This window comes from Hyperoodon ampullatus (genome assembly GCF_949752795.1).
Source record: "Hyperoodon ampullatus genome assembly, chromosome: 7".
NCBI classification, from domain to species: domain Eukaryota; kingdom Metazoa; phylum Chordata; class Mammalia; order Artiodactyla; family Ziphiidae; genus Hyperoodon; species Hyperoodon ampullatus.
Window position 1 is genome coordinate 41,551,176 of NC_136920.1, and position 16,555 is coordinate 41,567,730.

At 45.7% G+C, this 16,555-nt stretch overlaps 1 protein-coding gene across 3 annotated transcripts in view; it reads right to left on the minus strand.

The window, feature by feature from the left end:
- FAT3 (FAT atypical cadherin 3) overlaps positions 1–16,555 on the minus strand; it is a gene marked incomplete at both ends in the record, with an annotated part of 565,070 nt that overhangs the window by 48,248 nt on the left and 500,267 nt on the right. For all 3 annotated transcript variants that reach the window (XM_079707440.1, XM_079707441.1, XM_079707439.1), the window contains 5 exons: positions 3,092–3,289; positions 6,333–6,476; positions 7,616–7,753; positions 8,988–9,198; positions 11,725–12,118. In XM_079707440.1, coding sequence (XP_079563566.1) covers positions 3,092–3,289; positions 6,333–6,476; positions 7,616–7,753; positions 8,988–9,198; positions 11,725–12,118 — 1,085 coding nt within the window. The remainder of the gene's footprint in view (positions 1–3,091; positions 3,290–6,332; positions 6,477–7,615; positions 7,754–8,987; positions 9,199–11,724; positions 12,119–16,555) is intronic.

A 16,555-nucleotide genomic window follows, 5' to 3' on the forward strand; every position in this document is an offset into this window, starting at 1 on the left:
AGGAAGTAAGAAAAAAAACATAATAATTAAAAAAAATCAACAAAACTCTGAAGATGTCTGTTCCTTTAACCACGTTTGCTTCTTCCTCCATCCCCTGCCACTATTCTGCAAAATGTTGAGGATGTGCATTTAAGTAAGAGGAGTGATTTATCACCTGGGGTCCCCATATGTACACTCTGTTATGGACAATAAAATGTGTCAACACAATAAAGCCATGGGGGGTGAATTGGGAGGGAGAACAGAGGGTGCTATAGGATCCAGCATGCCCACAACAGGCTGGCCTTGTTTTAATTTTGGACAGAAGCCACAGGGGAACCCCATAAAGTGGCATTCCCACTTGTAGGAGAAATCTTTGTTCTCTTTGGCTTCTTTGCTTTTGATTGGACCAGACAGCACTTTTCTGCACATTTAAGAAACAATGTTATTTAAAGTGAGAAGTACACAATATCAAGGTTTAGAATAAAAGATGGTACACTGAAAGGCAAAATAGGTAGCCTGAAAAAACCCATTTTGACTTCCTTCTTTACATAAGAATTGACAGAACCACTACCCTGAAACAGATCTTTACTGAGTACCTGCCATGTGCAATGTGAAGGTAGTCAGTGCTGTAGGACTTCTGAGAAGGGCAGATTCTCAGGGGCTGGGTCCCCAGGGAGGGTATCTCAGGATGTGGGGCTGCAAAGGACCTTGCAGGCCAGGTACCATCTGGGGAGATGTGTCCTTGTATGTAGAAGGCAGTATAAAAGCACAGGCTTGTTCATCACAGAGACCTGAGTTTGAATCTTGGCTCTGCCTCTATGTGTCTGGCCTGGAGTAAGTTACTTAACTTCTTCAAGCTTCCATTTCTGTATCTTTAATTTGAATAAAATAGTCATATCTACCTCACAGGATTCTTGTACTGTGTGGATTAACAGACACAGTGATTGCAACATACTTAGCACAGGCTTGATTCAGAGAAGTACTTAGTATGTGAGAGTTAATGTAATGTTGTTATTTTTATTATTACCATCACCATATGCATTTAAAAATGAATTATATGAACCAGAGATGCTGAAATGGAAAATTCATGTAAGAAGAGATAAATTTAGCAAATTAGGTTGAACTTGAAGTGAAACTGTGTATGGCCTCAAAAGACAGTGATGGGGCTTCCCTGGTGGTGCAGTGGTTGAGAGTCCGCCTGCCGATGCAGGGGACATGGGTTCGTGCCCCGGTCTGGGAAGATGCCACATGCTGCAGAGCGGCTGGGCCCGTGAGCCATGGCCGCTGAGCCTGGGCATCCGGAGCTTGTGCTCCACAACGGGAGAGGCCATAACAGTGAGAGGCCCGTCTACCGCAAAAAAAAAAAAAAAAAAAAAAAAGACGGTGATGAGTTTGGACTCTATAGGCCAGAGGTTGCCCACTCAGATGTTGAAAACCAGAAAGGTGACAAAAAGGCATGAAGCCACTGGGTGTAAGGTGGCAGACTCATGGGCTTGTGGCCTGAGAAGGACTGGACAGTCATGTCTGCCTAAAGTCTGAAAGAGCCAGAATTCACAAGTTTTCAGGCACTAGGGAGCTCAGATGGATTTAGTTTAGGAGTTGGCACACTTTTTCTGTAAAGGGCTAGATAAGAAATAGTTTAGGCTTTGGGGTTATATGATCTCTATCAACTACTCAACTATCATTCCAGCAGAGAAGAAGCCCAGAGCATATGTAAATGAATCGGTGAGGCTGTGTTCTAATAAAACTTTACTTATAAAAACAGGCTGAGGACAGGATGTGGTTCAGGGGCTATTATAGTCTGTTGACCTCTGGTTTAGTGGAATGACATAATCAAAGTGGACGGATATAATCAAAGTGGAATGATTAGCCTGGAGGGGTGTAGGGATAGATCAGAAAAGAATGAGGCTGAAGCCAGAGGAACATCCAGGAGGCTTCTGCAATAGTATGAGTATCGGGTGATATAGAATAAAGTGGGGTGATGGCAAAGGGAACATACCTGACGCACACGGGGACCTTATGAAGGCAGAAACGTGTGACTTGGTGGTAGTTTAATATAAGGGACTAGTAGGTGGAAGCTCTTCATGGTGTTTACAAAGTCTGAGTTGTGAAATATGCTAACAACCAGAGAAGGTATGCAAAGAACTGTACTAGCTTCTGTGAGAAGGCACTAAAACTCTCTCTTTGCCCTTGAGGACCTATACTGTGATATAAAATCATTCACATAATATTGTTGGACGCGTGGGTGGCAACTGAAGAGTTTATCAATGTGCTTGGAGCCAGAAGTCATTAATTTGGAAGGTTTCGTGGAGTAGAGTAAGCCATAATTTATCCAAAGAAACAAGGTACACAATTAAATGCTATATAAAGAATGACCATTGTTATTATTGCCACCATTAATAATGAGTTTAGGTTGCCCTCTGTGCCAATTGCGGGTAAAAAAAGTCACTCAGTTTCACTGACGGGACCCACATCTTGGTACTGGCAAAATTTGCACCCAGTGAATTTTTGGTGCTCTCTCTTTCCTGCTCTTATCCACACCCTTCCCATAACTGCCACTTTTGCCTCTTTGTCTCACTTCATTTTACACCATGACCTTGAAGAAGCTGAAATGTTGGGAGGCCATTGCCATCTGAGTCCCTGTTCCCCTCCCTCCTCACTGGGGAAACTTACCAAGCAGAGGTGTCTTCAAAAGCAGAGGCCATGAAATAGCTCAATCACATTAGGACAAGGATTGGTTGCTTCCCCATTTGGGTTGACCTGGGAAATACTTCTCAGTACCAAGCAGCAAGCCTTGACAAATGAGTTGTCTTTGGGGCTCAACTAGAACCCCAGGAATTTTCAGAATGCAGATTTAAGCCCAGTGACCATCAGCCCGGCACACTCTACAGGAACGTCCTGCTTGAACCATGATGCTTCCTTTCCTTCCTGTTCAATTTCACATACAGAGGCCACTTTTACTGGTGTGAAAATGAATTTGAGATTAAAAGGGGAACATTCCTGCACAGTAATGAATTATGTTGACTTGTTCGACAAAGAAAACCCAACCAAGGGGCACAGCAACCAGCACGAGAGAAAGCTGGCCTGATGCGGCCAGAGGATGAGGCTGTACCTGGACACACAGCACATACTCTGGAGACTCCATGTGCCGGAAGACCACGGCTGAGCGCAGGATCCCATCCGAGTCCAACACGAACACCTCCTCTTCGTTTCCCGACAAAATAGAGAAGGAGAAGGGAGGCCCATTGTGAAAGGAGTCTCTGTCTGTCACCACGAGCTGCAAAATGCTGGTGCCTACTGGCTTATTTTCCTGCATAACAGAGTATATTAAAAGGGAAGATAAAATTACACCTCTCTTCACATTAAAAAAAAAAAAAACAACCCATCATTACCGGCTGAGAGTGCTGTGCTAAAAACAGGGCTTTTTGCGGAAGGGATTCCCTGTGATGTTATCTTGTCTTCTGAAAATGTGCTGGCCTCTGTAAGGGTCATGTTTCCCATCCTTGGCTGCCACTTCACAGCTGCCCTGATAGACAGTGAGCTGCAGGTGAAAACATGAGGACTTGGCTTTGAATGGGTTTGCAGGTTCCAAGGATGCTGCTGGTTATACCTTGTCCTCGAAAGGCTGGAATGGCCCTGAGTTCACCCGAACGGCTCCAGAGATACACAGTGCTCATCAGCCTTCATGACGATGTCAGAAATCCTCTCGGGCCAAGAAAACATCAACCTTTCAGGATGGGAAAGCACTTCGTCACACTTAGCACAGCACGGTTACGTGGAGGCCCAACATGGTGACACAAAGTCACAATACCGGACTCTTTAGGGGGACATCCTGGCAACTTCCCAGGAAAAATACAAAGGCAGGTGTCAGGTGAAAAACAGGGCTTTTCACGCCAGCCATCAGAACACAGTTTTGCTGTTTCTTAAGGGAAGGGAAAGGGGATGGGATGGATATTCCTCAGTTAGCGAAGGAAGAGAAAAGGAATCTGTAACATCATCAGAAGTTTCAGAAGTCCGGATGTCATTATGCCAACATGAGTTGGCAGAAACTCTGCCTTCTACCCCAGATGGAAACACAAAGGCTCCTAGCTACTCCTTCTTGGGCTCAAAGTTGTCCTTACTTTGAAAACACCAAATTAAACTCCTCAGTGGCTCAGGCACTGGTTTCCTTGCCCTACTCTGTTTAGACTTCAGCATTCCCACGGCTCGGGCCTGAAGTCATTTTCATTAGTTCAGGCCTTCTGATGACATTGACTTTGGATTAAGTGAGTTTGGGTCACAGAGATGTAGACAATGATACCCTGCATGACAGCAGTCATGGGCGGCAGGGGGGCGGTGCACACTCATGTTTTAGGCGCTGAATTAGTCTTATGAGAACCATGTGTTGGAAAAAGAAAATTATTCTGGGGTGAACAATGGGAGGAGCATTTTTTTTTGCAGGAGAAAAAGAGGAGGAAAGAACCTCAGAGACTTCTCATGTTGCTCCTCCTCTCAAGTGGCCTTTTGGTTATCGGGAACTAGACACCGTCTCCCTCTGGAATAAGTTGTGGAAATGTCCCAGCCCAGTGTAGATTTATTGGTGCACACTGACAGTACCCTCAGCTCCACACAAAATAGAAGATTTATTGATTTGTTTGCTCTCTCTATAAAAGCCATTTCCTCCATACAAGAGAGAGGGTAAGAGGATGTGTGCCTGAGGGGTCGCATCCGAGGAAGGAGGGTGAAATAGAACACATGGTGTTGCAGACAAGAAGCCACGGTCACCGCTCATGGGCTCAGAGTCTCTGTTCTTTCCCTGCTGACTTCCTGGAGTGCGTGTGAGAAGAGTCTGTCAAGCTGATCAACGCGTGTCATAAAACTGAACGTTGAGTAGGCAGAGCCCATTTGGCGCTGGGCTAGTGAGCGGAGGCGGGGGAGGGGGGGCAGAGAGCAGCATCGTGGGGACAGGTGGGGAGCAGAGCCATGGAGGGAAACGGCAGTAGGGGGAGGGGCAGAGCCTGGGGGGAGCTCTGTGGAAGCTGGAGAGGGGTAGGAATGCACAGCTGCTGGAAAGAGCATCAGAGAGGAGAGGAAACCAAAATACCGCTGGGGAAGGAATCAGGTTTCGCTGAGAAAGGGGTAGGAAGGGAGCAGAGAGCTGCTCAGCCTGAGTCTGGGGGGGCTCAGTGGTGTGGGGAGCTGGGGGCCTATAGATGGCCAGACGCAGAGTCTTGAAAGTTGTTCCAAAGGCGCCCCTCAAGACTGGCTCACTCTCATCTCACCTTCGACCCACAGAGCCCTGGGACGCCGTGGTGGGTGATTCTGAGGCTGATTTCCTAAAATATCTGTGGTCCCCACAAGACACATATATCCATCCCTGTCTCCTGTAAGTCCTCCATGCTGACAGTATTCCTGGACTGGATTTCCTGATCCTCTTGAAGTTGGACTTTCAGCTTCTAGAAATACTGGGAAATGGAAGTAGCTTGGCATTTAGTACCGTGCTCACGAGATATCTTTTGAATAAAAAAAAATAGCTGGGAAGAAAAGTTCTCTCTGAGAGCAGAACCCCAGCAGTAAGTCACTCTCTCCTGCAGTCTAATTTCAGAGAGCAAGTGGGTTTAAACTGCTAAACAAACTGCTTATGGAAGACTGATTTTTGTTTTTTGTTTTTTTTTTTGCATTACGTGGGCCTCTCACTGCTGTGGCCTCCCCCGTTGCGGAGCACAGGCTCCAGACGCGCAGGCTCAGTGGCCATGGCTCACGGGCCCAGCCACTCTGCAGCATGTGGGATCCTCCCAGACCAGGGCACGAACCCGTGTCCCCTGCATCAGCAGGCGGACTCTCAACCACTGTGCCACCAGGGAAGCCCTGGAAGACCGATTTTAATGAGGAGCAGCTCTAGCCTGATGGCCAATCTCCCTTTGACAAACAAGATGGTTCATATCAACCTCCCTCCCCTGCTAGAACAGCACAAAGTGGCTTAAAGGCAGCCTGTCACTCTGGGAAGAGAATACTCTTTTCAGAAGACAGACCCGAGTTCAAATGCTGACTCTATCACTTAACAGTTTCATGATCTTGGTTGAGCTACTTAACCTCTCAGATCCTTACCTCCTTCACTATAAAGTGAGGGCGGTTGTGAGGACAGACCGTGTACGGAAAGCACCTGACACTTGAAAGAACCCCATTGGCCATAGCGCCTGTCGACGTTTTATTAATCAGTTGCAGTAGAAGAATCAGGCTCTTTTCATACTAGCCCTATGATGGGATGAGTTGATATTAGGTAAAAACAAGAGTAAACCATGATGAGTAATTAACAGCAGAGGAAGGAGGATGAGTGCATAAGGACAAGAGCCTGGGAGGCCAGATTTGCTCACCTGAATCACAGCGGTATAGTTAGCAGGTGTAAACACTGGGCTGTTGTCGTTTACATCAGAAATATCGATGTTGACAGTGGCAGTTGAAGACATCGCAGGAATGCCGCTGTCTACTGCCTGGACGAGCAGGGAGTATCCAGACACCTGCCAAAGCACAAAGGGCCGACAGTAAAGAATCACAGCGCTTGCTTCCTTCTGGGCCCACTCAGGCGCTGCAGGCTCACAATGCTTTGCTGAAGATGAGCCATCTTCACGTTGAGTCTTTAGGCCGGGGTTTTTCAACCTCGGCACCAACTGGCATTGGGGGCCAGCTAATTCTTAGTTGTCAGGGGCGGACCTGTGCATTGCAGGATGTTTAGCAGCATCCCTGGTCTCTACTCACTAGTAGTCAATATTGCCTCTGCCTGCTTGTCACAATCAAAAATGTCTCCAAATATTGCCAGATGTCCCCTGGGGGTAAAATCAGCCCGGGTTAGAACCACAGCTCTTGGCCGTTGTTCAAACTATAACAGTTGTCACAACTGATCTGTCCTAAGTATTAGTTTTGATACTTTGGGAGTATATTACGGGCTTCTATTACCCAGTGAAGTCTTTCTACTTTTAAGCGTCAATGGCATCTTTTTCCATATGTAAATTTCACTTTGAAGACATATTTTTGGTCAAAAAAGGCAGTGTTTAGAAACTTAGTTTAACCTCGGACAGAGGAATCAGCTGGATCATTCTTTCTGACCTAGATACCTTCAGGTTATCCTTTTGTATCTGCTCACTTAGGGTCAATGCTGTTCATGAAACCAGGACCACAGGATCCCGATGCTGAATATACTTTTCTGCCTTCTTGCTTTGGAAGGACCAAAATTCAAACCATCTAGAAAGTCAGTTTTTTGCTTTTTCTTTAAAGCCTCCAAAAATAAGAAAATACCAGCATCTACTGGCAACAAATTCTTTCTAAGGTCTAATGAAATACTTCCTGCTGCATTTTAGTCCATCCCTATTTACTCCCATTATTCAATGTGTGTTTTTTTTTTGTTGTTGTTTGCTTGTTTGTTTCTTCTTTTTTTTTTGGCTGCACCTCGAGGCTGATGGGATCTTAGTTCACCGATCAGGGATCGAACCCAGGCTACGGCAGTGAAAACGCAGAGTCCTAACTACTGAACCACCAGGGAATTCCCACTCCTGTTACTTAGAATGGAGAACCTTCCTACTTTTATACTCATGGAGTCTGTGCCTGATTTTAGTGAAGAGGTGGGTGTGGATGGGAAGGGAGCAGGCCTAAACTAGCTTACCCGTTCCCGGTCCAATTTCTTTTTAACCTTCACAAGTCCCAAGACAGGATCCACAGCAAATTCACTGTCTCGATCTCCATTCACAATGGAAAATCGAATCTGTCCATTGGGCTGGCTGTCTGCATCTTCTGCTATTAGCTTCATGGGACACAAGCAAAACAAAGCAAAGACATGACAAGACAGACAGAGAAAAGGTTTATTCTTAGGGTCCCAGGTCTGTACAAATGGGCACAATTCTGAGAGTTTTCTTAGGCGTTCTACTCACCAATGCCAGTGATCATGCACCAGGGGAAGAGATTTGGAGTTGGCCGAAGGAGGAAAGCACCATTACTAGAGCTGCCATTTTATTTATGTTCCTTTTAATCTGCCTATAGCCTGATGATTGTTAGGCCTGATTATCCTCAGGCCTTGAGCCAGTAAGGATAGACCCAAAACTAACTGATAGGGATACTTTGGTGATTCTTTCCCAATTCGGCAAAACAATGGTCTCTGTCACTGAGTCAGGTATTTTCTAAACTTATGCATTCCCATGTTAAGGAAGTCCAAGAAAATTCCCTTTCCCACATGGCAAACACACAGCCCCACTGTCTGCTGCTCCACATTGGTGATGTTGGGATTTATATGTATGGAAATAGTCTTGTAATAGTTTCAGGCCCCAGGAGAAATGGCCTGGGAAGTCTACCTTGGATGTGTAAAGAATGAACACCTGGTGCTGCAGAAGCCAGATATGAGGGTGGATGGAAGGGACCTCTCCCACCTAGGGGTGATGAGGATGCTGAGGACAGGACTGACTCACTGTTCCCAAATGTAATTTCTATGTCTAAGAGAACCTGTGTCCTCCTAATACATAGCTTGCTCTTACTGGTATAGAAAAAAATTTCTTCCAGAAAGAGCTCCTTTAAGAGTAACCAGTCAGTCTTAAGCTTGATCCCATTTGTAGCTGCCCTTCTGTATGTGTGTATGTGTGTGTGTGTGTGTGTGTGTGTGTATGTGTGTATTTGGGGGTGGGTGGGAAGGATCTTTTATTCTGTCCTTAGCCATCTACTAACTTGTCATCCAAGGTCACAAACTAGTAGGAGCTATCATCAGAAATTCATTCCACGGTCTGTTTTGTTTCTCAAAAAAATACATTCCTGGGAGGAAAGTGATGAGTGATCACTTACACCTTGATATAAGTGAACTTTATCAGACCCTTTCTAACAGAATGTGGAGAAGGAGTAGTTGAAAGGCTGGTGTCTGACTAAAGTTCTTGGGGACCAAAGGACACTGAAAAGAGAAAGTGCAAAGAGAATCCAAGATAGACTCTGCTCACTTTTTCACTCTCTTGAGGATTATTAGTCCCAGGTATCTGGACCACCCCACTGGCACCTACCAAAATGACAGAGTCCCCGACCAAGGCGTCTTCACTTATGACAGCACTGTAGACATCTTGGCTGAACTCGGGAGGGTTGTCATTCACATCCGTGAGGTTGATGTTGACAGTGGCCATGGCACTGAGGGCGGGGGTGCCCCCGTCTTTTGCTTCCACCACCAGGTAAAACTTTCTGCATCGTTCATAGTCCAGGACCTCAGACACAGAGATACTCCCTTTGAAGGAAAATGGGGAGCTTTAGATTTGATTAGGAAAAACTCTGGTCAGCAGTCCCACAATCATGGTAATATTTGTAACATCATTTCCTGCCAAGAGTTTGAGATATTCAGGAATTTGTTTACTTAATGCCCAGCTGAAAGCAACCCAGAGTCTGATTAATGCTGTCAGTTAAAACATTGCAATCCATCAGACACAATGCTGAAGAAGTCAGGTCTTTGCATGTTTCTGCAATAGCTTCTGAAGTTCCCTCAAGCAGCCTGAAAATCTCTGGCATTATTCACCCTCAGGCAATTTGGGAGGGGGGACTGGAGCAAGCATCCCCTATGAGCATCTCCCCAGGATTCCTCAAGTGGACCCAGGCAGACTGAGAATGAACCAAGATGTGTGGATGTGATTGTATGACCCCGTCCCTCATCAGTAAGTATATACTTGCAGACTTAACCTAACTCTTAAACTGAATTAACCACTAAGGTGCCTCCCCTACTAATAAGGTGCTTTTCTAAAACTTTTATGGCACAAAGAGGACAAAGACCTCAGAAAGTTCAGGATATGGTGATGTGACGGAAAAGGAAACACTTGGGAATCCGTTGCCAAATAGCAAGTGTGAGTTTAGTGTCTACAACTACAGAGCAGAGCTAATACCCATGGCACAGAGTTACTTAAATTAAGCAAGTAGAACAGGTGAAAGCAGCTAGGTGGGGGCACCTCCACAAGGGGCTCCTTGAGTGCTCTTTCCCTCCCATCCTAGCCCTTTCTGGTGGGCGACCCAGTCCTGCCTTCTGCTCTTGGTAGCTGGTCATTGTACCATCTGCAGAGCAGTTCTCAAGGGCATTTACCTCTCTCTCCCACCTGGAAAACAGTCACTAGGACCAAGGTGAGTACATCACATCTGTTCTCTTTCCAGACAGGCAGGTTCTCAGGGAGCTAAGCCTGCCCTTCTACTTAAGGTGAGAAATAGAAGTCGTACCTAAAGCAAGAGCCTCTTTCTCTCCATAATTATGTTTTCTTAGCAATTACCACCCCTAGCGCTTTATTTTTCATCCCAGCCTCGTTATCCAGAGCCAGATTTAAACAGTACTCAACCATTTCCCCATGGTATTCATATACAATGGCCATAACTAGACATGCTAAGGCTAACACATATGTAAATGAGGAAAATCCCCATACATTTTAATTTGAAGTAATGCACTTAATAAACAGGGTTACTGCTGGGAGAAGCTGCTGCTGCCATCCTTCCATTAATGTTTCCACCCTCCTATACTAAGGCAGGGACTCATGTCCTGCAATTTTTGCACCCCCATGGCATAGCAGTGCTATATAGAGGTTAGAACATGTATTCCAGAGTCAGAGAGATCTGATTTCAAATCCTGGATCCCTACACCACCCACAACTTACTCACATTGGAAAAATTAACCTCTCTGAAGCTGATTTTCTCATACAGAAAATGGGAGAAATAACCAATGACTTAATAGGAATCTGGTGTATCTGCCATGTTAAATGAACATTGCTAATTGTGATAGTTTCTTGCTCATATTTCTTGGATTATCCAACAGGAAACAGACCTCCTTTGCCCTCTTGCTCAACAAGTACATATTCCTTGAGTGATGACAGAATTATGTCCAGTGGCCAGAAGGTATGATGGACTCATCTTTCTTATCTGTGAAATGGGGCTGCCTTGCTTATTCATAGGGGGATAGGTAAACAAATAAGAATATCCACAAAAGAGCTTTGAAAATATTAATATAAACACTTTGAAAACGCAAGGGTGAGTATGTTTACTTTTCAAAGAATAGCCAAACTTTTTCTGAATTATCCTCTTCATTTACTCAAAACAGCTCTAATAGTTATTAACTCCCCAAGGAAGAGAAAGCCCTAGGGTTCTCCTTGTTCTCTTGGTTTCTTTCTAGACATCTCTTCCCCAGGAGATGCCACACCCTCCCACAGAGTTTGACTCTGCGGGAGGGTGTGGCATCTCCTGGGGAAGAGATTCCAGCCGGAATCTCTTCCAGCAGGCCGGTGTGCTGGGTTCAGAAGGTCTGAAGGTCGCCGTGAAGATCACTCAGTAACGTCTGCCTTGGTAGGTGACCAGAGAGTGGCAACCTGAGTGTGGACAGTGGCAACTGGAGGCTAATCCCCAAGACCTGTTCCAACACAGAAATATAGGACCCAAGTAACAAAAACAAGCAATCAGAAAAGAGAGAGAAACAAACAGACCCTGAGGCTCCATCTGCAAATACTATCTCCCCATCTTGAACCACATGACTGTTCCCAAGCTTGCCAATCTGAAAAATCCTGGAGCCAACCTAGGGGCCAAGTATTTGCCCAGTGAGCCCACAGCAAGGAGCTGAAACTTAGCAGGGGGCATCCTTGGAACAGAGTGTCAGAGGGCACTCGGGGGTCAGCATGCAGGTCCTGCTCTGAGAAGACCTGTTTCCACCAAGAAGGGCGGTTGATTAGAGGGTTAGGAGGAGAACCAGGGTGTAGTGAAGCCTTAGATTCTAAGCTGGTTGCTGTTTACCCACCTGTCTTTGGGTTGATCCTAAATTTCCCTTGCTCATTTCCAGACCGGATGAGGTATGTAATCTCGGCATTTGTGCCTATATCTTTGCTGGTGGCAAAAACAACAAGGACTTGGGTGCCAGGGGAGGTGTCCTCAGGCACCGTCACCAGGTAGTCCCTCCTCTCAAACACGGGGGGGTTGTCGTTAATGTCCAGGACGGTGATGGTGACAGTGGCCAGAGAGGACAGGGCCTGGCCGGGGCTCTGGTCGGTGGCCTGCACGCTGATGCTATAGGAGGACTGTTGTTCTCGGTCCAGCGGCTGCTCCAGGATGATGATGCCAGACGAGCTGTCAATGGAGAAGAACCCGTTGGCCGAGTCGGCCAGGGAGTACATGACCTTCCTGTTGGTGCCTGTGGGAGACACGAGAGCGTGAGCGGAGAGCGACGCAGCCGGATGCTCTCTGCACTAGAAGACTGTAGCTTTGATGACTGTCTAAGGGCCACACAAAGAAAAACGGTAACTATGGAAACCAATGGCTTTGGTCCTACGACGACTTCAGTTTATAACAAATATACAACTGAACCAAATGGTAAAGAAATGGAAAATATTTGTAACAAATATCAGAAATAGTTGGATCTAAGGCAAAACATTTTGCATGCATGTGTCACATTGTTATGAGTCCTTACTTCAATGTTTTCAAATAACTGACCAACTGTCTTGATCATGTTAGAGAAACTGACTTCAATTCTTCTGGCTCGTATGGCTTGGACAAGTTACAGTCTTTCTTACCTGCCTAGGCCACAAGTAAGATGAAAAATGCTTTGAAAACAGTGAAGAACATATAACCTATTATTATTCAAGCCCTCAAGCAATTTCTTCATATCTTTATAACCTCCATCTGAAACTGTTATCCTGAGGATTACTATGCATCTCCTAATAAACAATCCAGCAACTTAATAAAAAAAAGAAATAGTTGGATCTTCTTAATATATTATAGAACCCCATGCACCCTTAAGAAAAACTCTAAGATGCCAATAGGTATAAGGGTCAAGATGTGCCACAGAAAGAGAAAGACAAATTAATTAATTAATTCGACAAATTTTTATCTAGATTCTATCAGGCACTATTCCAAAGGCTAGAGATTCTCATAATGGACAAGAGACAAACATTTCCTGAGGGAAATTTTTACTTTCTGGTGAGAGTAAATAAGAAATGAACAAGAACAAAGAATCAGTAAAATACATTGTATGTTAGGGAGTAAAAAGGGAGAAAAATGAAGCTATAATGGGGGGGAATCATGAGTGCTGGGGGGAGAGGGAGTTTGGGAGCTGGGGAGAAGGGTGGTGCTTTTAATACAGGTGGTTGGAAGTTTGGCATTTGAGTGAAGACCTGAAGGAGGGGAGGGAGTGAGCAGTGCAGAAATCTGAGGAAGAACGCTGCAGGCAGAGGGACCCAGGCAAGCCTGGGGTGGGAGCCGAGTTCGTGTTTGAGGAGTGCGGGGGAGAGGACCAGTGTGAGCAGAGTGAAGAAGAGAGATGCAGGAGATGAGAGCAGGGTGGTGGTGCACTGGGGAGCAGATTGCCCGGAGGGGTGGTGGTTGGTGGTAGTTGGGAAGCACTGGAGGGCTCTAAGGAGGGAAGTCACATGATATGAACTAGATATTAATAGGATCACTCAGGCAGCTGGTTATGAACAGAACAGCAAGACAGGAAGCAGAGGCCCACTGGCAGTCTCCTGCAGGAAGACAGGTGTGCAATAAGGGCAGCTGGAATGGACGGTGGTGTTAGAAGGGGTGAGAGGTGGTTTGGTTCCAGATGTACTCTGAACACGTAGGTGTGAGAGGTGAGGGGCCCTAAATGTATTCTGAACTTGGAGGTGGTGAGAATAGATCGCTTTCTCACCGTAGAGCTGGCAGAATGTGGGATGTGAATGAAAGAGAAGATCCCAGAATGACTCTTAGGTTTGGGCCCGAGCGACTGAAAAGAGGGAGTTATCATCAGCTGCCATGGAGAGGACTGACTACGGGAAGACTATAGGATTTGGACGAAGATCACGGGCCCTGTTTTGCATCGATTAAGTGTGAGATGGACATTTTATATTTAAGTGGAGATTCAAGTAGGAAGTTAGCAGAGGAGGCTGGAGATCAGAGGAGAGGTCCAAACTGGAGTTACATTTTTGAGGGTCTTCAGCATTCAGAGAGCCAGCAGAGCCGTAAGAATGGATGCGGTCATAAGGGAATATAAAGGGAAAAAAGAAATACAGTGGCCAGTAAGCCTAGAGCACCCCATCAAAGGAGGGAGAGGATCTAGTCAGAGGGCGGTCTCCAGTTCCATGACTTAAAGAAATGCACATAGTTATCAAAATACCATTGTACCTTAATATATACTAAAGCTAAAACCTACCAACCAGGAAATGTTCATTAACAACCAACAAATCAGTGAATGATGATTGGATCAACTTCCGATTCTGAAGATTGATTTAACTGTTTTCATCCGAGGAGCTCAGCACTTCAAAATGGTTTATAAACCTCAAATTCACTAGGAGTTACAGTTTATAAGAAAGAAAACATAACAACTTCATAGGCTGAAAAGCATCATGTTGATCCTAAACGCTCTTAATGAAGACAGTCATTAGTCATGACTTTAGCTATGACAACTACCTGAAAATGTCTTTTGCGAATCATGGACCCCTAGAATATAAGCTCTTACAGGGAGGGCCTACGCACTGTCGTTTTCTACTATACCATCTCACCATGGGGACAGGCCTTTGGCAGTAATAAGAGTTAAACATTTTACTCCCTCAATGTACAGTTTCCCTTAAGCCAAAATTCCAAGCAAACCAATAATCATGTATCTGGAGGGAATGACAGAAATTGCATTATGTGGCTTTAACCAGAAGGTCAACATTGAGAGTTTGTTCATGATTCCATTCCAGAGAGTCCATTTTTTCCAAAGTTTCATCATTTACTTCTATTTCTCTTTCAAAACAACCACCCCGTGATGTATAAACATCAACCTCTGATTTTATTGGTGCTGGGATGAAAAACAAGAAGTCTTTGCTCTTTCCTTGCTGCCCCTTGAAATAAGGCCCCAAAGCAGGTGTTTTTTTTGTTTTGTTTTGTTTTTTTGTTTGTGGTACATGGGCCTCTCACTGTTGTGGCCTCTCCCGTTGCGGAGCACAGGCTCCGGACGTGCAGACTCAGCGGCCATGGCTCACGGGCCTAACCGCTCTGCGGCATGTGGGATCTTCCCAGACCAGGGCTCGAACCCGTGTCCCCTGCATCGGCAGGCGGACTCTCAACCACTGCACCACCAGGGAAGCCCAAAGCAGGTGTTTTAGGGTTACTTTCTGGCTACTTTTACAGGTGGTTGCAAGATTAAACTTTTCAACATAAATTCCTGGGGTGAATACACGGAGGATCGCGGAGGTGATCAAGCTTGAACCTGAAAAACAATAACCCTGCCTGGGTGTCGGAGCTGACTGACTGTGTGCCCTGGAAACTGCCTTGACTGACCGCATAGTGTCAGGACACCTCTCAAAGGCACAAAAATGCATTTATGGAAACACATTAGTGATTGACATAAATACACCACATGGGTTTTCAAATCACACACGTTCCCTGGGGATTGACTCCCAGCCCCAGCATATGGAAGAGCACTCTTACCAACAATAAGATGGGCCAGGAAGTTCATGCAGGATCTTTCATCTGAGCATCTGCTGACAACACCCACTTCACTGATGCATAAACTGAGGGCTGAGGGATTTCCCTGGTGCCACTAGCCTATGTAGGTAAGCAGGAGGGACAAAGTCCTATTTTCAGGAGATGTGCTCCTGGATAAGCTTCCTCTTCAGGCTTGAAGATCATGTAGGAAGAAGGCCATTTCTGACCCTGTTCTGAAAGCCATAGTGCTCCAACCCGCTGAGTTAGGAGAGGTAGGGGCTGGGTTTGCACACTGCCGCTCTCTGTGGCAGCAAGGCCTGAAGGGAAGGTGCTGTTCATGACTGCCTGTGTTTCCTTCACTGGGACAGATAGCTGAAATCTAATTAAAAATATTGCCTGTGTTCCCAGTCTGCAGATTTCTCTCCCAGCCCTATTCAGAGGCCCTTGGCTTTGCTCAGACCCCCAAGCAGGAGAGGCCATATTTTTCCGAGCTTCCAGCTCAGCCGGGCTAGCCCTGTTGTTGGAACCCTGCATTTACAAGGCTGACATTGATCAGCCACACAAAGACCACGGCTCCCCTCCAGGTAGGTTCTGTTCCTTTAAAGCTTAGGGACAGGGTTTTTGCTTTATCACAGCATAAAACCATCCCCAACAAGTTGCTGGCCCAAACTGCCCCCACTCCACGTATATTTTGCTTCTGACAGTATCTTGTGCATTCACACCAGGAGGAACAGGGAGATTTACTGTTTACCTCTCCTTTCTGTTACCAGTCAGACCTTATATGAAAGTAAGACTAGAAAAGGTTGGGGCAGGGTGGGCACCCAAACCAACAAACCTGCTAAGTGGTATCTTTTGTGATTTGGTAGTTCTGAAGAAAAGAGCAGGATATATTTTTGGAATGTATCTAAACGCCAATTTAGACACAATTGCAACAGATTTCAGTGGTTTCTAGAAATCAAATCAGATGCATAAATGCCAACGTGCAGGCAATACTTTTAGTGGAGCACTCGGGTCTTTTGCTATATTACCAGGCAATGGGGGCTGTCTTTGTTAAATGAATGCGGGTCCCGTCACTAAAGTGGAAACTTTCTATCCAAGGGTGTTTGATAAATGCCATCCTTCAAATCACCAGCTTTTCACTACGTACCCGGCAGAAAAGATGAACCCAAGCAGAAGACTTGCTTGC